The 27,360-nt window shown below is 34.6% G+C and overlaps 1 protein-coding gene across 1 annotated transcript in view; it reads right to left on the bottom strand.

Moving 5' to 3' along the window:
* Positions 1-17,982: 17,982 nt before the first annotated feature.
* Positions 17,983-27,360, bottom strand: part of EXOC5 (exocyst complex component 5) — a 45,989-nt gene continuing 36,611 nt past the window's right edge. The window contains exons 14-18 of the mRNA XM_066275966.1: positions 25,778-25,898; positions 23,996-24,082; positions 20,957-21,065; positions 20,545-20,760; positions 17,983-19,886 (exon numbers count right to left, since the gene is read on the bottom strand). Coding sequence (XP_066132063.1) covers positions 19,698-19,886; positions 20,545-20,760; positions 20,957-21,065; positions 23,996-24,082; positions 25,778-25,898 — 722 coding nt within the window. The 3' untranslated portion in view covers positions 17,983-19,697. The remainder of the gene's footprint in view (positions 19,887-20,544; positions 20,761-20,956; positions 21,066-23,995; positions 24,083-25,777; positions 25,899-27,360) is intronic.

The raw sequence follows: 27,360 nt of genomic DNA, 5'->3' as shown, positions 1-27,360 counted from the left end.
AGCCAGGAATCAATTCTAAAATGCGGAATCAATTGCACAGGCTTCCACTTAGTTTTAGTTGAATAAAAGCCCTACTAGATACGCAAATAACATCAAACTTGCCAGATTAAAGAGAGGCCCCTCATACTCTAAATCATGATTGTCAATCATCACCCAGGATTAAGGGATATATTTTAAAAACCTAAAAGCAAGTGCTTCCTTTTAACTTCTGACTACTGTGCATTTTGGATTATCGCCCAGAAATAGTATTACTTGAAACAAGACTGCCTCCCTCCTACCATCTCTGGGAAGTGCATTGTTACCATCTGCAGTTGTCTATTTGGAATAAAACTCAGCAAGGCACACAGCTTAATGTTCAGAGCCCTTCACCAGACCATGCTTGTGGTCACAACAGAGCTTCACATTTAAATAGAGCTGATTTTTGGTTTAGTCAGTGTTTTCTCAACATTGCTACCCTCCCAACCACAAAGAAGCAAATTAGTCTAGGAACGAAGAGGACCACAACATATTCACATTGTAAAGAGGAAACTTCTTTTAAACCCTGCAGTGACCAGTGAAGCTTTACTTGTAAACTCTCCAGTTTATTCAGGTGAATCATTTTCCCATTTTGCATTTTCTCATTAGCATTACTCTCTTTAGACATCTGTATTACTTTCACTGTGAGAAAGTATTGTTTTAGGAGGCACGTGTTCTTAGTGAATAATTCTCAAAAATGTAATTATCAAAGGGCCTTGAATATATGTGTGTGTATACATATATATGAACTTTTAAAAAGTTATAATAGGTCTAATAAACAACAGATTTTGTGAATTTGTACAAAAGAAATATCAAAATAATATCTGAAACTAATAACAGGTTTCTTTATTTAAGGGTGAGGGAAGATTGAGGGTCTGAAATAAGAAAGACATTTATCTATATTATTTTGTGCTTTTTATTTTTAACATGTAAATGTATTAAACATTTTTTAATTATGACCACTTGTGTAGTTATATAAATTGTAAAAAGAAAATATATACTCGTTCTTAAAATTTAAAACAAAATCACATTCCAGCACTAATCTTATCAAGAAAATTTTAATAAGATTATTAAAACAAAGTGTTAATTTATGAAAAGTCTGACATTCTATTAAATTGCTAATAAAACACTGAATTACAACCCAATAGGTCGCTTCATTGAATTCATTCATCCACTCCTGGCAAAGACATTCCAAATTTGAACTTAATTAATATTCCTTCTCCTGGTTTCCATAGTTTCTTTTTAAACATGAGTACCCGCAGAAGCTGGCAGTAACTTTACTCATATTCTCAATAACCCCCTCTGGCTGTCAGTATTGTATGAAAAGGAAAAATTTTTTCTACTCAGAAGAGCTGCCATTTTCCTGTCTTTTGTTTTAAAATATGCTAGTAACATTTCTGTCTCTCTCTGTATTTCTCGGATGCAGTTTGACATACTTAACCCTTTCCCTGCTTGTGGCTCACACAACGTCAGCTGAACAATGAACGTTCAAGGAGAGCAGTGTTTCCATTCCGGATCCCAACAGCAGCCTCCCACTCTGCATTCCTGTAGCCCCACAATTGCAGGGCCCACAAAACTGGGGTCTGACGATGAGATGTTCTGGTGGACACCAATGCCATGGTTGATATTCAGGGGCTGCCAAAGGGTCATTTGATTATACTGGGTTTTAACACCTAAATGAAGATCTCCTTGCCACTGTAAACAAAGGAATGAGTTGGTAAGAAACTACATCTATATGAGTAAATGGCATGTGGGCCCACTAAAGTGGTTCATTTCTTTCTTTCTTTTTTTTTTTTTTGTATTTTTCAAAAGCTGGAAACTGGGAGAGACAGTCAGACAGACTCCCGCATGCGCCCGACCGGGATCCACCTGGCACGCCCACCAGGGGGTGACGCTCTGCCCACCAGGAGGCGATGCTCTGCCCTTCCGGGGCGTTACTCTGTCGTGACCAGAGCCACTCTAGCGCCTGGGGCAGAGGCCAAGGAGCCATCCCCAGTGCCTGGGCCATCCTTGCTCCAATGGAGCCTCTCTGCAGGAGGGGAAGAGAGAGACAGAGAGGAAGGAGAGGGGTAGGGGTGGAGAAGCAGATGGGCGCTTCTCCTGTGTGCCCTGGCCGGGAATCGAACCCGGGACTTCTGCACGCCAGGCCGACGCTCTACCACTGAGCCAACCGGCCGGGGCCAAAAACTGGTTCATTTCAACACAACTAATTTACTAGATTCCACATACTTTTTCTACGGCTACGTATTTTTCTCCAGTCCAAAGAAGACAGAAACAGCCTGAGGCCTAGTCTTGTACCTACCCTCTTCTTTGTCTCCTCTTGGAGCCAGGCTTGTCCTTGCCGGGCTGATGGCCTTCTGTAAGTTCCATGTCTCCAGCAATATGCTGCTAGACTGCAATAGCATGCCAAATACCTCTGTGCCCACTTCATTTAAGTTTCGAGTGTCCTCCTATGTCTGTCAGGATGCGGTTGCTGTTTTTCAGATTTTGCTCTTGATTTTGATCTAGCTGCCCCCTCTCTGTGCATTTGCACATTCCACAGTGCTGGTGAAAATATTCTTGCTGCCTCAGTGTATCTATTGCAGTTTCCAATAAGATTGCCAGCCTCGTTGATGTGGGCTAAGCTCCATTTTCCCTGGTTTACACAAATCAGGCCTGGACCACACATCACATCAGCTGCTGTAGGGATACATTTTTTTTTTTTGTGGTCCCTACTTTTGCTGATCTTTGCATTCAGTCCTCACTGACCATCAGTGTCAAAGGTAAATATGTAGAACCCACCCAAGAGGCCACGGGGCCATGACCTCTCTGGCTACTTCTCTTTGGCCTCGTTGACAACCGTGGCTATCCCAACAAGTAACCACACAGGGCGTCTGTTCTCATGGCCAGTGTGGGCCTTGTCTTGTCTACTACTTTTCTGACTTTGAGACTCACTGATCTGTTTTTCCCTGAAAGGGATTATTTATCCTATTCCAAATGGTCTGAGCGAGAAGAATAACTTGCAAGCAAAAGACAGCTAGAGATGCAATATGCCAAGAAACAATAAACTATGCTTTGCAGTTGTTGCTCCAAAACTTAATTATTCTATAAGTCAAAGGACAAAAAGTAATATAACAGTGCTTTGTATTGTAGCTGCTGTCCTTCTAGAAAAGTCCTAAGAATAAATTCAAATAGAGTCTAAATTCAAATAAATAAGAAAGAAATATGCTGACCCTAAATAAGAAAGTAGGTTTACAGTTCTGAGTATGCAAAAACTGTCCTTGTAATATTTATTAATTATAGTATGATTTTTCCATCTGAACAACTGCAAACCCCTTGTTGCTCTACCCTATATTTAACATCACTGAAGGAAATAAAACCAGACAGAAAAGCATAACAGCTTTTTGGATGGAAAGAACCTAATATTCCAAAAATGCAAATTCTCCCCAGATTAATATACCAATGTAATGCAGTTTCAATTAGAATCTCCACAGACATGGCAGACAAGCAAGGTTGTTCCTGTCTCTTCTGTTCATACCCTTACTCCATTGTCCCATCAAACTTCACTTAGAAAACATAAGTTCAGAGGTAAAAACATTAGGCATTTCCAGATGATGTCGGTAGACTATTAAACCATGTGCGGTCTCTTCTGAGAGGTCCCTGTGCAGCTGCACAAATTGCGCACATACAAAGCCAACCCCGCCATCCTCGCCTCTGTATTTCAAGAGGAAACTTTTCCCTGCCATCTCTTCTTTCACTCTATATCCTGACCTACTTCCCCCTAAAGCACTTACCTTCTAATGTATTGTCAATATTTATTGAATTGAGTGAACGATAAAATGAACCCTCCAGTGCTGATAGGGCCTCTGTCCTAGAACAATAACACCCTATGGGGTAGAGCAGCAATGTTCAATCTATGTGCCACAAGAATTTTTAAAACATGCGGTATCTCTTTAGTGGGGGGCATGGGCCTCTTTTCCCTTAGATTGTCAAATAGAAAAAATGACAACAGCTGACACAATAACCACCTGATGTGAATAAATCAAAATTACACTTTTTTTTTTTGTCACTTTGGCAAAATGTTAGTAGTTTGTGTGTGCCATGAGCTGACGAAGGTTGAGAATCACTGAGGTCAAGTTTTGTGGTGCTTCCTTACTGGAAATGTGTTGCATCAACAGAGACATTGGGCTCTCTCCACTCACGTGCTTGTAGTGCCACTCATTTGCAGGTTTGCTAATTGGGTTTACTTTACAATGGGTCCAAGTTGTCCTTATGGCCCATCTTTGAATTTGGATCAAGCTTTGGGTCTGTTTTGCCCCACATTTAGATAACATTATTATCAAATGGCCTGTTAACTCTGACCCACTGGCTCTAAATAACAAAGGAAAGGCTCACTCTCTCTATTCTTTATGTTGGCTCAGGTTATCTCCAAACTCTGCTCATGCTCTGAAGAGCCACATCAATATTCAACTTGCTGCATATTTAAGTGTGAAAAGTATGGATATTTTAAAGTATAAGAACAAGTTTGAGGTCCTGGCCGGTTGGCTCAGTGGTAGAACATTGGCCTGGCGTGCAGGAGTCCCGGGTTTGATTCCCTGTCAGGGCACACAGGAGAAGTGCCCATCTGCTTCTCCACCCTTCCCCCTCTCTTTCCTCTCTGTCTCTCTCTTCCCCTCCCACAGCCAAGGCTCCGTTGGAGCAAAGTTGGCCCGGGCGCTGAGGATGGCTCCATAGCCTCCACCTCAGGCACTAGAATGGCTCCGGTTGCAACAGAGCAATGCTCCAGATGGGCAGAGCATTGCCCCCTAGTGGGCATGCTGGGTGGATCCCAGTTGGGCACATGTGGGAGTCTGTCTCTTTGCCTCCCTGTTTCTCACTTCTAAAAAATACAAACAAAACAAAACAAACAAAACCCCCACAAGTTTGAGAGGTTATACCAATCAAAATTCATGGTATGACTATTAACAGAGTTGAACTCTAAGCAGTTCTAGGATTTTTCACTTTTTAAGTGTTCTGATTTGTTTTGCAAAATGACTTGACTTTTGGGTGTTGTTGGGTAGTTTGAATTTCTGGTAATAGATAATAAATACATTATATTCTGAGATGTACCCTTCGTTTGGGGAAAATTATCCAGAACAGAGTCTTTTGTTACACAAAATCAAGAGTTCATCAATTGAGCTTGGAGAAACAAGTGAAATCATTATAAATCCAAATCCAGATGTTATAATCTGAGCAGCAGATTTTCCAAGAAATACAACAGAATGTTTAAGAATACAGGTACTAATGCCTGACTGCCTATATTCAATCCTGTTTCTACCTGCCCCTAATTGGATGGATTTACTTTGGGTTTCTTCATGCCTCAACTCTTTCATCCATAAAGGGTGATGACAATGTTGCTATCTACCTCAGAGTTTTTGTGTAGATTAAATGTAGCATTAAAAATAAAAAAAAATAAAAAAATAAAATAAATGTAGCATTAAAATAACACATGACACAAAGCAAATGCTCCATGAGTGTTAGCTATCATCATTAGTTCTGTTTAGTAACTAGATATGGTGTTGGCTGTGCCGGGCTCTTGAAGCACTGGAGAAATGCTATTCCTAAATGTAGATTTAGATAGGACTCTCAGTGTTCCTAGGTGGTGTTATTAAAGTAAACTAATTTGGGCTTTGAGAAATCCAGTCTACTGTGACTGGCCTTCTAGTCCCTCTTGCAATCATTTTAAAGCAGAAAACTAAGTGGGCCTTGGAATCAGGAATGTGGGAGTGGAGCAGAAAGAGACTCTTCGAGTCTGGATTTGGAGCATGCAAGTTCTTGGAGTTTTGTTGATGGGCATTAAATTGGCCTCAACATCTGGAAGGCTGACTCCACAGGGTCCCTGATATTGAATTTCAGGCTCAGGAACCTGATAAAAATCACCACCAATGGCAGACTGAATCACTTTTAGAGCTGTTCTTTGGTTATCCCCAAGCATACAGGAAAGCTTTATTAACCACTAGGACCTTAGATGGGAAGAATTCAACGTGTTGGACTGGAGTTAAGATTTTAATATTTTTCAAAAACTGAACTTTTGTAGACCAAGCCAATAAAGCAAGTGTACACTACACTATATATTTCTGGTTATTTCATTATTCATTGTATATTTCTGTAATATTTTAAGTATTTATAGCATATATGCAATACTTTAGGAATTAAAAAAGAGAAAAAACATTATATATACATATCTTAATCCATCCACACAGAAATTACTAGAGTGGATTTTTATCCTTTGAGGTCAGATGATGTTAATTATTCAACAAACAGCACAAGCCAGAAGTTGTATTATCTCCAGAAAGTTCTAGAAAATGTGCCTCTGAATCCGACAGTATGTTTAACAGCACCATTAAAGGCTATGAATACAAAACTGAAGTTCTGTTACATTCAATTACTTTCTTTCAGATACCCATTTTATTAAAATATAACCGATTCAAAAAAGCACACAAATTATATATTTCTCTATGAATTATTTAAAGTTGGACACACTCGTATAACTGTGCCCAAGAAAAAACCGGCACCTCAGAAGTATGCTCTTGAGACACTACCCTCCTTTCCTTCTTCTCAAAGGCAGAGAGTGGAATTGCTGGGTATGCACATGCAGTACAACATAGCAAATAATTACCCAAAGAGAAATATATCTTTTCCCACTACAAATGTATACGAATTACACCTGCTTCACATTTGCCAACACATGAAATTGTCAGGACTTTCTTATTTCTGCCATTCTGGGGAATGTGTAATGGTACTTTCTTGTGATTTTAATTTACAATTCCTAGATAACCAACATGGCTGAGTGCCTTTTCTATGCTTATTGAGCACTGGATAACCTCTTTTGTAAATTGTTTCACATCTTTCACTCACTTTTCTATTGGAATGTCTTTTTTCTTAATGATTTATAGATGTTTCTTACATATTTTGAGTATGAATCTTTTTCCAATTATGCATGGTGTAAATATTTTTCCTGCTCTTTTGCCTTTTCAGTTTAACTCCCATCACCAAATTTCTTCAAGAATCTTTGTCCCCTTAAATCCAGTTTTCTAAACTCTAGGCCCCAGAGGTTCAGAGGCTTTCTCTCCTAATCCCCTCACTCCTAATTGCAAAATCATTCATTTACAGGCCTTAACATGATTGGAAGTTCCTAATTTTAATGTAATCCAACAGTTAATTCTCTGTTACTTTGAAAGATGTTTTTGCCTATACCAGGGGTCCCCAAACTTTTTACATAGGAGGCCAGTTCACTGTCCCTCAGACCGTTGGAGGGCCGGACTATAAAAAAAACTACGAACAAATCCTTATGCACACTGCACATATTTTAAAGTAAAAAGAACAAAACGGGAACAAATACAATATTTAAAATAAAGAACAAGTAAATTTAAATCAACAACCTGACCAGTATTTCAATGGGAACTATGGGCCTGCTTTTGGCTAATGAGATGGTCAATGTCCAGTTCCATATTTGTCACTGTTAGCTGTAACAGTAATATGACGCGCTTCCAGAGCCATGACGCGAGCGTCCCACATCACCGGAAGTAGTACCGTAAGTGAGCGACGCCGCACTTTGCAGCGCTGCCACATACAGTGCTCCTCTCACTGACCACCAATGAAAGAAGTGCTCCTTCCTCAAGTGCAGCAGGGGCCAGATAAATGGCCTCAGGGGGCCGCATCCAGCCCGCGGGCCATAGTTTGGGGACCCCTGGCCTATACATTCATAAAGATATTTGCCTGTTATCTTCCAGAAGCATTTTATCTTTCACATTTGGGTGCATAATCCACTTAGAACTTATTTTTGTATATGGTATTAAGGAGAGGGATCAAGATTCATATGTACATAAACTCCTCAGCACCAATTTTATCAATCAAGTATTTATGTGTCAGTTTATTTCTGGACCATCTGTTCTGCTCAATTGGTCTAGTTTTCTACTCTTTTGTCAAGAATTGCACAGTCTTACTATGGTAACTTTGAAATAATTGTTGGTATCTGTGGTGAAAGTTCTCCACATCTTTATTCTCTAGGATTATCTTGGCTATTATTGGACCTTGGCATTTCCACATAAATTTTGAATCAGCCTATCAATCTCCACAGTAAGCCAGCTGAATTTTTATTAGTATTTTGTTAAATCTGTATATTACTTTGTGAAAAATTGATAATATTGTCTTCTGATCCATGAATATACCATTTCACTGCCTTTCTCTCAGTGTTTTAGTTTTATGCATAGCTGTCCTGCATGTCTTTCACTAGCTTTATTATCACAAATATTTGATCAACTTTGCATTCTTAAAATAAACCTAATACCATTGTGATATATCTTCCTATTTACATGTTAGTGGGTTTGGATTAATATTTTGTTTAGAATTTTAGCATCTATGCTCATGAGATTGTCCTATATAATTGTCCTTTCTTATGTCCTTGTTTTTTGCATCAAGGTTATGCTGACATCATAAAAGTGCTGGGAACTTTTTCCTCCTTTTCTACAGTGTTTGTGAAAAATCAGTATTATTTTTTCCTTTAATGTTAGGCTCAGGAAGTCATCTGAGCCTAAGTTTTCTTCACAGGATAAAGTCTTTAATTTTGGATTCACTATTTTACTAGATAAAAAGTTAATGTTTTCTATTTTATATGTTACTCAGCTTTGAACATTTTTTGAAGTATAAACAATCTAATTTTAAAACTTTATTGGCAAAAGGTTGGTCATATTAACCTTTTTTCTTTTTAATGTTTGTAGAACATTTACAGAAATTTCTCTCTTCTTTTTAGGTATGGGTTGTTTGTGCTTTCTCTTTTTCTCTGGTCAGTTCTTGCAGAGGTGTGTTTATCAGTTTCATTAGTTTTTTTTTTCAGAAAATCAACCATCTTATTATATTTATTGGGGTAACATGTTAATAAAAGTATATAGGTTTCAAGTGTACAACTCTACGTACAATACATCATCTGTATATTGCACTGTATGTTTAGTACCCAAAATCAAATCTTCTGTCACCAATATTTGACCTCCTTTTCTCTGCTACCTCCCACTCCCCTTGCCCCTGGTCACGACCATACTGTTGTGTCTATGAGTTTTGTCTTGTTCATTTGTTGCTTTCAGTTTTATATATTACATAGCCATAAGAAAAAATACTGCCATGTGCAACATGATCTTGAGATCATGCTAAGCAAAGTCAGTCAGAGAAAAAGTCAAGAACCGTATGATTTCATTCGTATATGGAACATAAAACTTGGTTTTTACAGATCCTCTCTCCTATATTTTATTATTTTTACTTCTGTCTTTCCCTTCTATGTTTATTTTAATGCTTTATTCCAACCTTATTAAAATGGAAAAATAATTGTTTCCACCTTTGCCTCTCTCCCTATATATCATTTAAGGCTTTAAATTTTTTGCTATGCTGCATTTTTACCATTCAGTTCAAATATTTTCTAATTTCTATTGTAATTTTCTTGACTCCAAAGTTACTTAGAAATTTAGTTTCCATGTGTAAGAAAAAATTTAGTGAACTTTTATTTCTAGCTTAATTCCACTTCAGTCACAGAACATACTCTAAATCAAGGGTCGGGAACCTTTTTGGCTGAGAGCCATGAATGCCATGTGTTTTAAAATGTAATTCCGTGAGAGCCATACAATGACCTGTGTACCTTACGCATTATCCAATAAAAATTTGGTGTTGTCCCAGAGGACAGCTGTGATTGGCTCCAGCCACCCGCAACCATGAACATGGGTGGTAGGAAATGAATGAATTGTAATACATGAGAATGTTTTATATTTTTGTTACTATTTTTTTATTAAAGATTTGTCTGCGAGCCAGATGCAGCTATCAAAAGAGCCACATCTGGCTCATGAGCCATAGGTTCCCAACCCCTGCTCTAAAAAATTTCATATTTTTGAAAACTGTTAGAACACTGCAGTTTTATACATAATCAATTTTGTAAATTTCTATGTGCACTTGAAGTAAACGTGTATCCTGTGATTGTGACTATCATTTACTTCTATATAATCTCCTTTAGAGAAAAATTAAAAATAAATTTTAAAGACACATCTCTTTACTGATGAAAGTTAAATATGTATTAAAATTAAAATATTTACTAAATATTTTAGAATTTTGATGAAATTTGTATCCATAAATTTTTTATTTTAAAAAATTTAATATTCTGTAAATGTTCTTTTATTAAAGCCATTAGTAATTACAACAAAAGTAATTTTATTTCTTGTGGTAATAAAATTGCTAAAGCAGAATAGGAAGCACCTGAAATATAAGGATGACAATCTGTGGAGATTTTTCTAACAGATTTAGAAATAAATTACCTCTAGAAAATTTTACTAATCCTTTGGTTAACTAACAGCCTCCTTTAGACAACCCAGTTGTGTTAAACATCTAAAAGATCCCAAAATATGTTCTCAAAACACCTGTGTGAAAACCAGCAAATATATACAAGAAAATTTGTGATATATGCATGATTTGTAATTACATTTTCCCCATACTCTTCTTGCAGAGTCGTTGTTGTTCATCCTACTGAGAGAAACATGTTCTCTTTGGGACTACCGTCAACTATTAACGGCTAAGAGCTATGTTATAAATCTGCAGTGTTTTCCCAGAAGCAGCTGCCTGACACTCTCAGAATTAACATGGAAAAATCTGGCTCAGAATTGGGAATCAAGGTATAAAGTAACCCTAGCTTGTAAATAGTCCACTATAGGAAATCATCTACATATATATTTCCCAATTTAAACTTTCTAAAGGACTGATTTCAGGGGGAACAGGTGTCATTCCATTTGTATACAGTCAAACCACTATATATACTAAAATGCTAGAACGTATTTTTTTCTTTTTTGCTCTATCAAAACTCAATAATTACTAATTTATCAAATAATGTTATTCATATTTCAAAACCATTCCCATATGTTCCAAAGACATAAAAGAAAACAAATTTTTTCTCCTACCACATTTCTAGTATCACTGAGAAATATGCAGAGAAAAAGTTTTTTTTTTTACATGACCTTAACCAAATTCTCCTAGAAGAATAATGTTCTTCCAGCACAAACATTTCCCTTAACTCTACTTTTGCTGTTATAAGTCAATGTCTTTCATTCCTTTTCTTCCTTACCCTCCACATCCAATAAGCAACAGGAAGTCCGATTGGTTTAATCTTCCAAGTAGTTCCAGAACCCATCATCTCCTCTAGTTCAGGCCTTCAACGTCCAGATTAATGCAATGGCCTACCTCTGCTTTCCTCTCCCCTCTCATCCAGTGCATCCATTCCCATCAGTCATCTTTTTAAAAAGTTGATCGTCATTCATCTACTTAATCATCAGTAGTTGGTTCTGGAATCTTTATGATAACTCTTAAGACTTAATAAACTAATCTCATGACAAGTATTCCAGCTTCACTTGCCTTTTGTGACAGACCGCACACCCTGAGCTCTACTCATAGGAGTCTAGGAATCATCCTATTTAGTGACTCTACCAGTGACTCGTGTGCCACACCTTAACAAGCTTCTCTTCTAGGCAGAATGCCTCTTCCCCTGCCCCGTTTCCTGAAATGCTCTTTGCCTCTGTAAAGTAATGTAACCTGAAATGTAACCTCCTTTTGTGAAATCTCAGTGGTAATAGAACAAAATGGTTAATGCATTGGCTATGGAGGCCTGCAGGCACAGTGTGAAATCTGACTCTATTCCTTTTTAGATATATAACCTTGGCCAAGTTAACTAACTTTTCTGTCTGTTCTCTCACTTGCAAAATGGATAGAATAATAGTACCTAAGTCCCAGGGTGAGGATTAAGAGTAGTATGTTCGTAGTAAGATGCCTGACACTTAGTAGGTGTTTAATAAAAGTTTAACAGCTTTAAATATTCCAACCCCTACTAGCCCACAAGTTTAATAACTGTTGCCAGTACCTGCTTCCATGACACTATTATGACACTTATTAGAGAGTACTATAAATTGCTGCATACTTTAACTGTCTCACTAGGCTAGACTGTTGAGGGCAGCGTTTTTATATTTATCTTAGTTTCCCTAACTTCTAATGCAGTACCTGACAAAAAAACAGAATTTCAATGTTTGTCAGATGAAGAATGACTGAATGAAGTGATCCTATATAGGACTGAAACACCTTCAAAAAGTGGTGAGAATGAGAAAATGACAACAAATGTCTTTTCTCCCCACTTTACAACAGTTTCAAAGTCATAAAATTAGTAACAAAGCCAAGATGTACACGCGCCATTTGTGATTCAAGAGCATACCAAGCTCACACATGACTTCCTTACCTAGTCTATTTCTGACAGCACTCTAAGCTCTTTACAGAAAGCCTGCATTTTCTTGCATTTAGTTACAGAAATTTTAGCCCTAGCAATGATCATAGACACCTAAACAAGGAAACTGAAAGTTGAGTAATTTGCTTGTGTATATACTTTCAGTTCACATAAACTTTAACATGTATTAAATACAATCCAGATATACTCTTTCCTTAAACAAATTCTAACTTAAATGCATTTTTTTTTGGCCTATAAAACAGCAACTGTGTGATTGTTTTTCTTTTGAACTTTACTTGTAAAAATAGCCTGTTGGTAGTCAGTCCTTAATGGTCAGATTTCCATTCAGAGTTTCTGATATTATCTATCATTAATTACCAACTACTCAAAGTAGCAAGGAGATATAGGAAAATAGATGGCATGCATTTAAAATTTAATTCCTTCAAGATATAAGTTCCAAGTTTTGGGAATAAACACCTTACCCTTCTCAATTCAGCTTTACTAATTTGCTCACTACACTAAAAGAAAAATAAAAAAAACCATTTGTTCCTGAATAAAATTATGAGTAATTTTTATTTAGATTTAAAAATCTTTACATGTGTTCTGTAATGACCATTTTCATTCCCCCAACTTTGTCCTAAAGCCAAAGCTTTGGTGGCTGAATGGGGTGAGGAAGTCTTCCTCCTGAGCAGGGAGAAAGAAAAACCAACATGGGGTGTTGGAATTCCCGTGGGGTGAGAATGGTGTCACACAATGGAGTGTCTGTAAATTTAAAATGTATACATGTGTGTGCTGTATTCACACATAAAGCCCCCTAGCACTGTCCACTGATGAGTGAGGGCAGTGACATCTCAATCATAATAAGCACAACTCATGCACAAACCATGTTTCTAAATACCAATTTCCACTAAAATGTGTAAAAATGGCTGATTCCAGAGCTGAGGCAAGACAAGTATAAGGTGAGTTTGAAAAATCCTGTGAGCCCAAAAGTAAGAAAATACTGATGACAACATGTTAAAAGGACGCAGGAGCCAACTTAAAGAGAGAGCTCCCACTATTAAATGTGGGACAATTTGAGTCAAAATAAATCCACTGACTAGAAAAAAGTTTTCTACTAATAAAATTCTGATTAGGAGTAAGATATATACACCGCTTCAAATTACCTCTCCATAAAATACTTAATGAGGGAAAAAGAATAAATTTACAGTGAAAGAGCCCGACAGGTAGTAGCTTAAGCAAATGATCAAAATGAATATCATCAGAAATGAGGCAAACGGAAACTTTACACTATGTGGTAGGATGCAATGAGAAAACAAAATTGCTTCTGTAATATCCCTGCCAGAAAGCATAACTGGAATCTAATCATGATTAAACAGATAAATCAAAATTTAGAGACAGACATTTTACAAAATAACTGGCCTATAGTCTATAGAAGTGCCAAGATAACGCAAGTCAAGGAAAGACTGAAGAACTGTTCAAAGTGAAAGAAACAAGGTCATACATGACTTTGAACTGAATCCTTATAAAGCATTATTGGGACAATTAGTGAAACTTGAACAGTGTTTGTGGATTAGATGGGAGTAATAAATCAAATGTTAATTTCCCGACTTTGCTGGTTGTATCACAGCGATCTAGAACTGCTTCTTTTTGGAAATATAAAAGTACTAAACGGCATGATGACAGCAACTTACTCTCAAAGTAGGAAATTTTTTATTTATTCAGTATTTACAACCCTTCTGTAAGTTTGAGACTGTTTCAAAAATTTTTCTTTAAAAAGCAAAATGCAGAAAATCAATCCATAGATTCTTACTATTCTTAGAGTTGATTAAGGAATTCATGAGATATATAACTCTAAAACTTTAATTACAATAAACTCTGTCAAACTCCTGTGTTCACTGTGTACACATTCTTCAAAACTTTTGTGTCATTAATTCACCCAGAAATTTTTCTCAAAAAAACTTTCAGAAACACACACACACATTTCCTGTTAGGACTGTGACATGTTCACCAGTGCTGTTCAGTAGAAAGAAGCTATGTGAGTTCTATTTTTAAAATCAAACAAAAATGTAGGTATTCCTATAAAAATAACATCTCCCTCATGTGGCAAAAATTAAAAATACATCCCACTGGAGAATCCTAATATAGAGGCACTTAGCATTTATTCCTTATAAAGTAAGTTCACATAAATTCATGTGAACTTACTCTAAATAGCACAAAGCATTTGCAAACAATATACTTAGAGGTAGTTTCAGTTTTCTTTAGGTCAGCATTTTCCAGATTCTGTTTGGATAATATTCTCTATAGCTAAAGGCTGCAGGTTTGATAGAACTACCCTAACAAAACACCAAAATTCAAAGGAACCAAATTTACCCACAGTATGAATAGGAAAATGATAGGCAGGTAAAAAGAGATGGCCTGACTCAAAGCACCTGCCTTTTTAAGATAACAGGAGCATCAATGTTTTCTACCTCTGCAAGTTTAACCTAAAAAATTTGAAAGTCCACCACTGGAGATTTATTCCTTGGAGTTGGTTCCATCCAATCTTCAGACTTCGTTTATTAATATGAAGATACTCTGGAAGGGATAAGACATTTTCCTTCTTTTAACATTGCCAATAGTGAAAACAATAGGAAGTCACTCATCTGAACAATGAATGAAACTAATTCCAGATTTCTACTCCTGTTCTTAACCTTCCATACTTCTTCTTGTGACATCACTAGTCACTGATAATTCTAGGCTTTACAGACCTTCCAGTGATTATAAAGTAATTTAAGTGGTTTTTGAAAGTAAACTTAATTCCAGTTTTGGACTTTTAAATTAAAAGTGGCTCAGTTGGATACTGTCTCTTCAATACAGCAATATAAATATTAGTATCTTGGCTAAAATGAATTATTGACAGTTTTAATACATGTTGCACAGTACATATTAATATAAAAAATACATGTTATCAGCAGCATAATGTTGACCATGTTCTAATCCATTCCACCTGCTCAAATATTAGTGCAAATAATTATATATTTGTAATGCATCACTGCTGTCCAGCACAAATCTGTGCCTTCTGAATAAATAACTTTCCCCTGAAGCTGTTTGCTGTTTGGAGTTTGATATGATATATTCATATTTAAACTGGCTTTGTATGGTGAGACAGACTGTACTCTTCCAAACCACTCAGAAAATGAGCAAGTGTGGTTAATTACTTTCTCTCCCTCCAAAAGAGATATTAATCACAAGAACTGAAATTTACTGTTACTCTCTAATAATAGTGTTAAAATATTCAGAACCTAGTTTAAAACTATCAATCTTGTTAAGCCCAGGGTTATCAGCCTAGCTGCTCCAAATCACCAATTAAAATTCTTACTTCCTAATTTATCATATTTCTCTCTCATTTAAACTTGAGGGGTTGTTTCTCCCCTAAATTTAGAAAAAGAGAGGGTTGGTTAGTGGTAGGAATAAAGGAGTTAAGGCAACTTTTAAAAAGATTAAACACGCATGTTTGACAAAAATGGCTAATGTTAATAAACTGAGTGCTCGCTTCAGCAGCACATATACTAATGTTAATAAACTGAGTACATTTTCTCTTACAGTTTTCACTCCAGCATCAGCCATTTAAAAACTACCATGGCCGGATTGCTTGGTTGTTTAGTATCACTCTCAAGCATAGAGTTTGCTGGTTCAATTCCTGGTCAGGGCACATATGGGAACAGATCAATGATTTGGTCTCTCTCTAATTTCAATAAATAAAAATTTAAAAATTAAAAAAAAGTATGACCACACATTGGACATATTAAAAAATCTAAACACTACAATGAGAATTAAACATTTAAAGAAAATTAGATCAAACAAAACTAATGAGCCTATTAAAAAATGATCTATTTAAAGTTACATAAGGAGAACAGTGTATAGAACATTGAGTGAGCAAGAAAGGGGTTTCAACTTAACCTTTTATAATAGTAATATAATATAGTAATATAACAGTATCCAAAGCCTAGGTCTGATTTGGAATCAAGAGATAATATAAGCACAGGGCTTAACTTAGCATAGTGCATGGCACCTAAGTCAATAAATATAGCTATAATTATCTTTATTATGCATCAAAAATTTTAAATTGCTCTTTTTATTTTATGTGGAATTATTTACTCTAACAACATGCACTGGTCTTTTCCTCCAAAGTACACATGTATTTCAGGACAGACTTTCTCAAGCAGAAAGAAGTAGTACAGGAACTAAATACAATTAAGTTAAGTGGATGAAAGTACAGAATGTTTGTGATCAAATTCTCCATTAGAAGTCAGAGCTCAGTATGGTACCAGAAAACATCTCCCACTTCTGAGTCAATGGGCAATATATTGGTAATACACAGAATATTTTTGCATTAAAAAAAGTTAAACTTCTAGATGTGAGCTTTTTAAGTAACAAATTAAGCACTGTGTGAACCTTACTTAGTCTCACATACAGTTCCAGCATGCCTCAGACACTGCCACATAAACAGGACCGCAGTAAGGTGTTTTGTGGCATTTCAGTAACCAAAATCTCTTTATCAGGATACTTGTAATTATTCAACATCACAGATGAGAAAAAGGCAATTCAAGGAAGCAGTACATTCCCTACTTTGAATCAATTTACTGGCTAATCATTCAATTATTTCACTAAGAGCCAGAAGGTTGATATTCAAACAGTGAAATATTTAAGATGAAAAGAAAATGGCCTAAAATGTGCCTTAAATTAACCAACTTAGCAGCTCTTTTGGAAACAGGGAAGGAGCTAGAGCCTTATGACCATGGTGATGCTCATAAAGTGAGGCCAGTTAAGTGTCTAGGACTAGTCAGACAGGCAACTCGTCTAAAGATCCATGCAGCTGTTATTTAATAATTCTTCTTAAGGATCATTTATCTAATCTGGTTGTCTATTTTTAATATTATAACTCACAGTAGCTAGACTTCCTTATTAAATCTGTTTTGTATTTCCCTTTCAGTACCATTTTATGCCAATATAATATAATCAAGTTTTAGAAAAATAATTTTCAGTGTTTTAGAGAATAGCAACTTCAAAACATTACCTAAATATTGCTTGTTAGCTCATGTGGAGCTGCACACAACTGCAAAGATTATCTTTGTTCAAATGACGGCAAAGGCCCATTACTGCTACCTAAAATTTTACCACGTATATAGGAAAAACATTTTACTTATTAATCATCTCTTCTGAGACATAAACTTTGGGCAAAATTTTTTAGTGACTGTGAATATCAAAAATATTTGAAAAACTGGAATACAAAGAATATATGTTGCTTTATACAACAAAAAATTTTTTCTTAGATAATTTGTTTAGGTAAAATTTCTAATCTTGGTTATGCAGCTAAGTATTTTTCTGCTAAAAAAGAAAGTAAGATCTATGCTATGAAAAAAAGGAACATCTTAAAAATTTAAATAAAAAATAATTTATAAAATCCAGTATAATTGTCCTTACATGTAAAAATAAAGTGAAATAAAAAAAAACAATTGCAGGGAATTTGTTTATTGAGCATTAATGTTAACACTTCTAAATTAAGTATTCACTTAGGAGTTTCCTTTGTCACTGCCCTGTCAATGGACATAATGGAAATATTGCACAGAACTCAAGCATGGAGATAATAATTAACAAGATATCTATGCAACAAGTATATGCTATACATTAAAAAAATTAATCCAAACAAAATAATGTGAAGCGCTTCTAGTTGGAAGTCTTAAAATGTTCTCTCATGTTTTATTTGAGATCCATCCCCCCCCCTTTTTTTTACAAATTGACACTGTATACAAAGAGTTCAAATGGCCAGTAAAACTACTGTTTCAAAATTGTTGGCTTTAAATAACAGAAGTATAATCTGAATTCACATCAGAGCTTTCTAAAATGGCAGTAGTACAAGCATGTGTCTAGTATCCAAAACCTGTCCTGGCTCTCCCTTGACTAAAGAATAGAAAACTAAACAGCCTACTAAAGCTGCCACTATTTCCATAAATGCTTTAATAAAAGTTGGTATACTTCATTTTTCTTGCTTACCTTAATAACACTGGGCTAACCAGAAAATGAAGAAAATACAGTCAACAGTAGCTAGCTTTAGATCTGAAAGTTTTGGTAAAGTGGATGACCATTCAGAAACATTCTCGAGAAAAGTAGTTTACTAAATTAGGGTAGAAAGCCTATGTTAAGAGGAAAAAAATGCCAAGAATGAGTTGGACATTAAAGTTTATCTGTTCCTATTAGGCTATGAACAACACAATGAAAGCCAAAATGCTACATATAGTTAAGAATGCGTTCTCATAGAGCAAATATATAGACTGGCCTTTCTAAATGTCTACTTGATGTTTAAAATTTTATAAGTGATTTATTATGTCACCATAGTAAGCCAATTGAATTAACTACATTCAGTAGTAACTACTTCGGAAATGCTTTTGAAAAGATGACAAACTATAAATTTGAAAAGCAACTAACTTTGCAAAACCCATCATCTCCAGACTTAGAATATATGTTATCTATCAATTTCCAATTCCTCTTAAAAGAGAAGACTAGAGAGCCATCCATCTTATTCCAGTTTAGCATTAAGATAGACATATTAAAGGTTGCATTGTTGCTAAGCATTGTCTATTTTCTCATATGCACCATTTAGACTATACCTCACTTTTTTTCTTTCCTTATAATAGTAAAATAGTGACCAAATATGGGCCTTAAGGTCCTCCACCTTATCTTAAATGAAATATAAAATAAGGTAGTTTTATTAATTTCTTGCTAGCATTGACTTAAAATCTGTTTACCAAATAATAAATACTAAACTTTGTTTTTTTTGTTGTTTGTTTTTTTAACCCAGAAAGCATATATATTCCGGTCCATTCCTAATACTACATAAACATTTCATCACTTCAGTTTAATGTATAACATTTTTTCTTGAAATAGCATTATAGCTGTACTTCAGAAAAATCCAATCAACCGTTTACAGAAATTATGCTCAATTGTTAACCTTTTGAAAAAAGCTAAAAGTTCTCTAGGAATACTTAAAATAACTTGATTAACAATTACCAGTGCTGAAAAAGTCATATTGACAAAACAGATGGTAAAATTTCCCAATGGCAAGTGTTAAGGAATATGAACTGAAACACTGATAATATCTCATTTGCCTCTGACACCAAGATTTTCCAGGATTAAAACAAGGACATGTAGTTTCACAGAATTTGAAACTTACATGTTCAAAAATGGTATTAAAAATCAATGGTAAGGGAAAAAAACAAAATATGGCTAGTAGTGTCCACATTAAAAAAAAAAAATCTCAAAGGTAAGTATGGCTGCTGTTTTTCTAAACAGTCACTATTCCATAAAGTGTTGGCTATGTCATAAGAAATCTCCTGTGCTTTCTCTCAACCAGGGCCTGCTGAAGTACAACGTTTCCCTTATAAATTCAACCTCAGCTGAAATGTCGAGCAAGGCGGGCAGATCTATAATCAGCACGAAGTTGTACAAAGGAGTGCAGAATGTTCTTGTCCAGATTGGCAAGTTGTTCTCCTGAGCAGACTTGCTTTAAATTATCTGGGGCAACTACCAGAAGATTGCAAAGTGCATGCAGAGTATCAAAAAGCTGTAATACCAGTGGAATCTAAATTGAGATAAAAGAAGAAAAAAACATTGAAACAATTTCTAGTTCTACAATTGGTTTCTAAATTCATCTCACATATATACTTAGTCAAGACTTACTAATATGGGAGAGTTTAATAGATCAGATTTTTAAAAAGCTCCTGAAGTGTTAAAATTCATATATTTCAATTGTTACAGAAATTTGGCTATAATATTTCTGAAAAGAAACATATTTTGTCAATTTTCTTTTCAGTAGTAACAATAATTTATATTTTTGTGTACTAGAACTAGTTATCATTAATTTAGCACTTTTCCTAAATAATTTAAGCCTTAAGAAAAAGTGATTTCAGAGAGCTATGCATGAAGAAAGAACATATTTTGCTGATGTGTGACAGATACAGCATTAGTGACAGAAGTCAACATGTCATATAAACTGGGGAGTAGAAACATGGCTTTGTCTAAAATAAAGCATAAAGCAAAAATGTGTTAATATTGGAAATATGATTAGAATAATACTTTTTCAGTTTGAAAATGTTCTTTATCATTACAATATCAACAGAAGTTATAAACTTTTCATAAATGGCAATTCAGTATATTGCCATTATGATCTTAAATGATTTTAAATGATCTGACTTATGTTCTTGTGCCTATTTATAAATTTGATATTTGTGAATACATACCTTGAAGTCTTTGGCACACTTCCTATATTCAGCTACATCACAAATTGCTAACATGCCACCCATACAACTGTAGGAATATTGTTGAAGATGCTCATAAATAAGTCGATGGAAACGTACTCCAAGTTCCATCAACACTGTATCCACATTCTTTCCATCCATGGAATTTTTAATCTTCTCCACTTGTTTTCTTACATAAGCACAGACTTTAACACAGGCCTGTAAAATTTTTTCTACACTTATTACATAGAAATGTGTATTATGTTAGTTAAGGAGAAAATACATATCGTTTCTCATTAATCTCTAAGTATAAAAGAAAAAAATTAAGATTATGGTAAAATACACTAATGAAAATGTTCACAGTAGTAGTAAGAAAGCAGATAGTTTTATAAGCCTATTGAATCATTTTACTCACATTAGTATACTGAATCAAAACATTGTTTTCATCTTCTGGCTTAAAATCTGTTTTCTTTTGTTCCGCAGCCAAGATATGCTTCATTTGTCCAATCATACAATTTAATGTCCTAGAGAATTAAGCACAGCATGTTATTTGTCCATTTAATTTATATTATTTATTTTAAATTAAATTAAAATTACTTCAATATCATCATAAAACTATTTTACTATGGGTAGACTTTAGATTTTAGAAAAAATAAAATCCAGGTTTGATGTCAAAGAACTCTTAGTTTTATTAGCTTCCTGCTGGAAACAGGGTAAAGATTCATTTGCCTAATATTTCATTTAAATCTTAAAAATCTTAGAAGCTGTCACTACTTTATTTCCTTGACAACGACATATAAAGAATGCTTAGGGAAGGGGAAAAATAGAGGGTTGAAGAAGAACAGCTAAAGTTTAGAAGAGCTTGAGTTTGATAGTCTGAAGACAAACAAGCAGGAGTCTGGAGACAAGTGATACTGAAGACCCAGTGGAGAAATGAAGAGTAGGGGTTTACAACAGCACCAAAAATGTCCGAGTTTCGTCATAGTCCCAGTAGTAATCGGCCACCCGGTTATGGAATAAAAGACTGCAATGATCCAGAAGGTAGGATCTTTAAGATGTATGGTTAAAGACAATAAATTTTAGGGTAATTATGAAAGTAATTCAAGGATGGACCAAGCATACTAAGTACAGTAATGATTAAAGTAAAGCTGGGAAAAGAATAGCAAATGATGAAGGTATCATATTAAGGGCTAGAGTTCTGCTGAGGTCAGAAAGCAGGTCTATGTAGTTGGAAGAATAAGATTGTGAACACTGAGTGGAATATTCAGGTTCAAGATTTTTTGTTACCAATGGTAACAATGTCTATCAGGATATGAAAGTAGGTAACCAAAGTGGAGATGATGAAGAAAATGATGTGTCACAGACATAGAAATAACCTAAGACTTAAGGTTTAAAGAAAAATTGTGAGACAGATGCCTAAATCCTCTGTAAATTTAAGAAACTGACATAAACGAGTGACAGACATCAAAAAGAAAGGGAAGATGATGTGAGTTTCAAAGCAAAAGGCATCTGGCCTAACAGCAGATGGATACTGTTCTGAAAATATCAGTGGGGATGCAAGTGACTGCTGAGCTCACCTCTTGGCCTCACCATACATGGATAAAGGAGAATTAGAAGTTCACATTCAAGAGAACACCACAGACCACTGTGCCTTCAACTAGATAACTAAAGCAAAGACTCTGAGGCTAAGGCTTACATGGAAAGCTGAAAAGAAATTACTTAATATATATTAAAAAGACAAGTAGGATATCTGCATTTCCTTTACTTTTGAAGGCTTAATATATTCAACTTCCTAATCCCCCAAAATATGATTTTCACATATTCTGAGGCAAAGCAAGACCAAAAAAAAAAACTTAATTATGAGGGATTTAGGCTAGAAAAACACACTTTCTTGAAATAATAATTATAATGCATATAATATATACATATACATTATAATTTTAGTAAAAGAGTTTTTGTGTTGATATAATCTCATGTGGTCTGACTAAAAACTAAGGGAGAGACTAGTTCTTAGAATTCTTCTAAACATTTAATTCTTCAGTAAACTGGTCTCAGTAATTAATTCTGTAACATCTTTATTTTTTCAGTTTTATTCTTCAATTTTATTTTTCCGTATTATCACATACTCTATGGTAGTTTCTGATCTTAGTGAGAAGATAATTCAGAAATGAGTTGCAAGTCTGTTACTACTAATAAAGTAAATATTATTTACTTTTCTATGAAATACAGTGGATTCCAGGTTTTCTTTATAACAGCATGGTAACCAACCTGCATTCAAATATGTTTTCATGAGTAAAGGAAAAAGGAACAGAATTACAGTAAATAAAAATGATCTGCCCAAACCTATTTAGAGTTTGAGTCCCAGCTCTACCAACATCAACTGAGTGATCCTGAGCAAATTACTTAATCTCTTTAAGCTACCATTTCCTCATCTGTAAAATGGAAAGTTATTTCCTACCTAGTAAATGAAGTAATACAGGCAAAGATCCTCTCAATGTTCCTGGCAAATAACAAATGCTTGATACATGGTAGCTATTATAATCATCAATAAATATATGCCCACTTTCATCTCAAAAGAAAAAAGAGAGACCCATTGCTCTATATACTATGAATAGGAAATTAACTAAAATAAACATTTCAAAAATATTTTTAATGTAGAGTTTGCATTCCTTTAATGGAATTTACCTTTAGAAAATTCATCTATATATTTATTTAAAGAATTTCATATATAGGCCTGAAAATTCTAAATGAGAATAAAACTCTTTTACATACCATTTTTAAGGAGTTTGGAAAGTGAGAGAGAGCTTGCATGTAGAAGTAGGTAGGATACAAAAAAAGATTTTAACTGAATCTGGTTTAAAAGTAAATCTAAACATACTGACATCCAGAAATAATAAGCTTAAAGATCCAATAAAAATAACATTCTCATATGGATGAAATTAACATGTAAAAATAAAAGTCAAATAGCAGGATGGTGAAATTAAGATAGACTTTGGGCCCTGGTTGGTTGGCTAAGTGGTAGATGTCAGCTCAGGGTGTACACATCCCGGGTTAGAATCTCGACCAGGGCACACAGGAGAAGCGCCCATCTGCTTCTCCACACTTCCCCCTCTCTTTTCTCTCTATCTCTCTCAAGCCTTCCCATAGACAAGGCTCCATTGGAGCAAAGTTGGCCCAGGCGCTGAGGATGGTTCTATGGCTTCCACCTCAGCTGCTAGAATGGTTCTAATTGCAAAGAAGCAATGGCCCAGATGGGCAGAGCATCGCCCCCTAGTGGGCATGCCAGGTGGATCCCAGTAGGGCAAAGTCTGTCTCTCTGCCTTCTCGCTTCTCACTTTAGAAAAAAAAAAAAAAGAAAAAAGAATTTGTTCTTTTCTGAAAACTTTTTATGCTGCTGTAATGGTGTTTTTGTAATTTTTAAAAATGTTAAGAAAAAGTAAAACTAACAACTTGCCTATCAATGCCAGTATCCAATTTCATCTCCATTTGTTCAATTATTTCTTTTTTCTTCTGAAGGCATTCAGATAACTTAGGAGAAGAGCTATTAAAGGTTTAAAGAAAAAAATCAAATTAGTAGCCTTACAAGTCTTAAGTTTATCATATTCATAGACTGCCACTTACATCTATACATACATACACACTCACATTATTTTAATATGCTCACAAGCCCAAAAAACACGTAAGTAGTAAAGTAATTATAGCTGACCTTGAAAAACATGGGTTTGAACTGTGTGGGTCCACTAATACCTGGATTTCTTTTTTCAGTAAGTACTGCCTATGTATTTTCTCTTCCTTAAGATTTTCTTAATAACATTTTCTTTTCTCTAGTTAACTTCAATGTAAGAATACAGCATACAATACATAAAACATACAAAATATGTTTTAATCTATTTATCTTATCAGTAAGGCTTCCAAGCAACAGTAGGCTATTAGTACAGTTAAGTGTTTGAGGAGTCAAAAGTTATACATGGATTTTCGACAGCAGGGGCAGGAAAGGGGCTTTTGGCACCCCTAGCTCATGCATTGTTCAAGGCTCAACTGTATTTAGTATTTGTTATAACAGTCACACTAGGAAAACTTAACCAGTTAATAAAGAAATGGAAGATTTAGATTTGTTACTTTCATCTCTGAGAAGACATCCCCTAAGAACACAAAAATGTGGTTTTGGAATTTGCAATTACAATATTTGGTTTCCCTATGGTTTAAATATTTATTATAACAGTAAGAAAAGTCACAGAATATCACCAGTCTTAAAAACATAGCAAATTACCCTAATTAAAATTTAGAGACTAATAATTGTATTTAGCTTTATTGCACTAAAAAAAAAACAAAAAAAACCTTGACAGTCATACTTGCCTTCTGAATGCTACCTAATTGTCAAAAACACTTAAAATAATAAGGAATATTATTGTATCCGTCCCTAATAGTTATGTAAATTCTTTGCTATGTGGCATTATAGCTCTTTAAAAAGTAAATTTCCTTTCAAAGTGTGATTTAGAGATCACAAGTTATCTTTATCTTTGAGATTGGACTAATTTCTTGGAATATCAATGTTTATAGCAAAATATCTAGAATTTTAACTCTTACACGAATATTTTTTCTCTTTAATAATAATAGTATTGCACAGACAATTTTATAAAGCATGTTAACACATACACTACTTTATTTAATCCTCATGTGCTTTAAAAGTTCATATAATTGGCCCTGGCCGGGTGACTCAGTGGATAGAGTGTCGTCCAGCATGTTGAGGTAGCGGGTTCGATCCCCTGTCAGGGCACATATGAGAAGCAACCAATGAGTGCACAACTAAGTGGAACAACTAAGTGGTACAACAAGTTGATGCTTCTCTCTCTCTCCCCACCCCCCTTCTTTCTCTCTCTCCCAAATCAATGAAAAAAAATTTTTTTTCAATTCATTTAACTGCTAGGGAGATATAAACCAAACTTACTTAATGCTTTATCAAAACCTATCCTATTAATCTCATAAAATGTGTTGTATGTCTGTATAAGTTGGTACAAGCCAGAGGTCCTCTTTTATATCAGATACAGGTTTATGACAGATTTAGTCTTTTCAAATAAACCATAATTAATACAACAGAAGGAAGAGGGACCTTTTTATTTCACACCTTCCTGTCCTGTTTGATGTTATTATGAACATGTATTACTTTCAATATTTAACAAAAAGATACATAGAATATTTTAATATTTACTGAAATACCAATGAAAATTTGACTAACCTTATTAGTGGCATAAGGTGGTCATTAAACTGCTTGTCAAAAAGATGAAAAATAGTATTGGCCTGCTGCACAACATCCAAAAAATAGAGATTTGCATTCCGAGAATCTGAAGAAGAAATACCTAAATTGGAAGGCATGCATATGTTAGAATCATACTTTAAGAAGTTCATCTTGGCAACAGAAAAATGAATGTGGTTTTATACAGACAACATGAATAAAAGTAACTGCTGTTTTAATAAATCAACAATTAATTTTTGAACTGAAGAGTAAAATTAAACTGGTTAATAATGTAATAAAATTCATCCAAAGTTTTTATGCATAAATTTTCACCATCTATTTATTCTTCATTATTTACTGAGATAAACCAAAAAATAAATCATCTTAAACTATACTTTTTCCCCCTCTTGTACCCAACGATTCATTTGAGCCATGAACACACTTGTACCATTTTTCTTTGTCTTTTGTGTTTTAAAATTTATTTAATTATTCATTTTAGAGAGGAAGGGTGGGGAGAGAGAAGGTAAGGGAGGAGCAGGAAGCATCAATTCCTATATATGCCTTAACCAGGTAAGCCTGGGCTTTCAAACTGGTGACCTAAGCGTTCCAGGTCCATGCTTTATCCACTGTGTTACTACAGGTCAGGCTACGGTTTTTCTTATAGCCAGGCCTTGATATCTCTGATAACAGTTAAAATAGTATTCTTAATAGCTTCCTAGTTCAAATCTCTTTATATTTATGCCTAGCAATATATTTAAACTTACTCATTTCATTCTCCATGTTCTCTACTACAGCCTCAAAAGTATTTCTTCTCCTCACTGTCTATAGATTAAATTCTTTTCAGTATGGTATTCAAGCCATTCCATATTCTGGCCCCCAACATGGCAGCTGACTGTTTTGAATTTCAATTCTCTTTTTTTGTAAAAGAGTAAAAGATTAAAAAATCTAATGTCCTTATAAACCTAGGTACTTATATTTCTAGCTAAAATTAAAATGCATATGGGGTTAGGAAAAATATTTACAGCAAATAAGAAAATGAAAAATTAATACCAAGAGTTCTTTATAGAATGATGTTATTTTTTCAAAGTTTTAAAAATGAAAATCAGAGGTGTTTTATTTTCCCATAAAAGACAAAATTACCCATTGGTATGAAAACTAAAGGCTCCAACATAAACTTACAAGAGAAAAAAGTAATGTCAATACACATGTAGAAAATATTAATCTTTGCTATTATTAATTAAAGACATGAAAATTAAGGCACTATGTATACATATTCTTAGCCACTAAGTTATTAAAATTTTAAAAATAATATTCAATGGTGTTCGGAAAAACCAGTACAGTCATACCTGCCAGTAGCAGTGTAAATTAGTAGGGGAAAAAGCCTTTAGAAAAACAGTTTATATGTATAGAAATTTAAAAAATTTGTGACATTTTGATCTGGTTATTTCACTTTTGGGATTTTATCAAATAAAAATAATTCAAAATAAGAAAATACATTAAGCTCTGCAATGTTCATTATTTATATTACTAAATTGCTGAAAAGATTCAATATGTCTAATAATAGGTATGGGTAACTTCATAATATA

Source organism: Saccopteryx bilineata, chromosome 4 (assembly GCF_036850765.1).
Source record: "Saccopteryx bilineata isolate mSacBil1 chromosome 4, mSacBil1_pri_phased_curated, whole genome shotgun sequence".
NCBI classification, from domain to species: Eukaryota; Metazoa; Chordata; class Mammalia; order Chiroptera; family Emballonuridae; genus Saccopteryx; species Saccopteryx bilineata.
The sequence above is the reverse complement of the archived record's forward strand: the minus strand, read 5'-3'. Positions and strand labels throughout refer to the sequence as shown.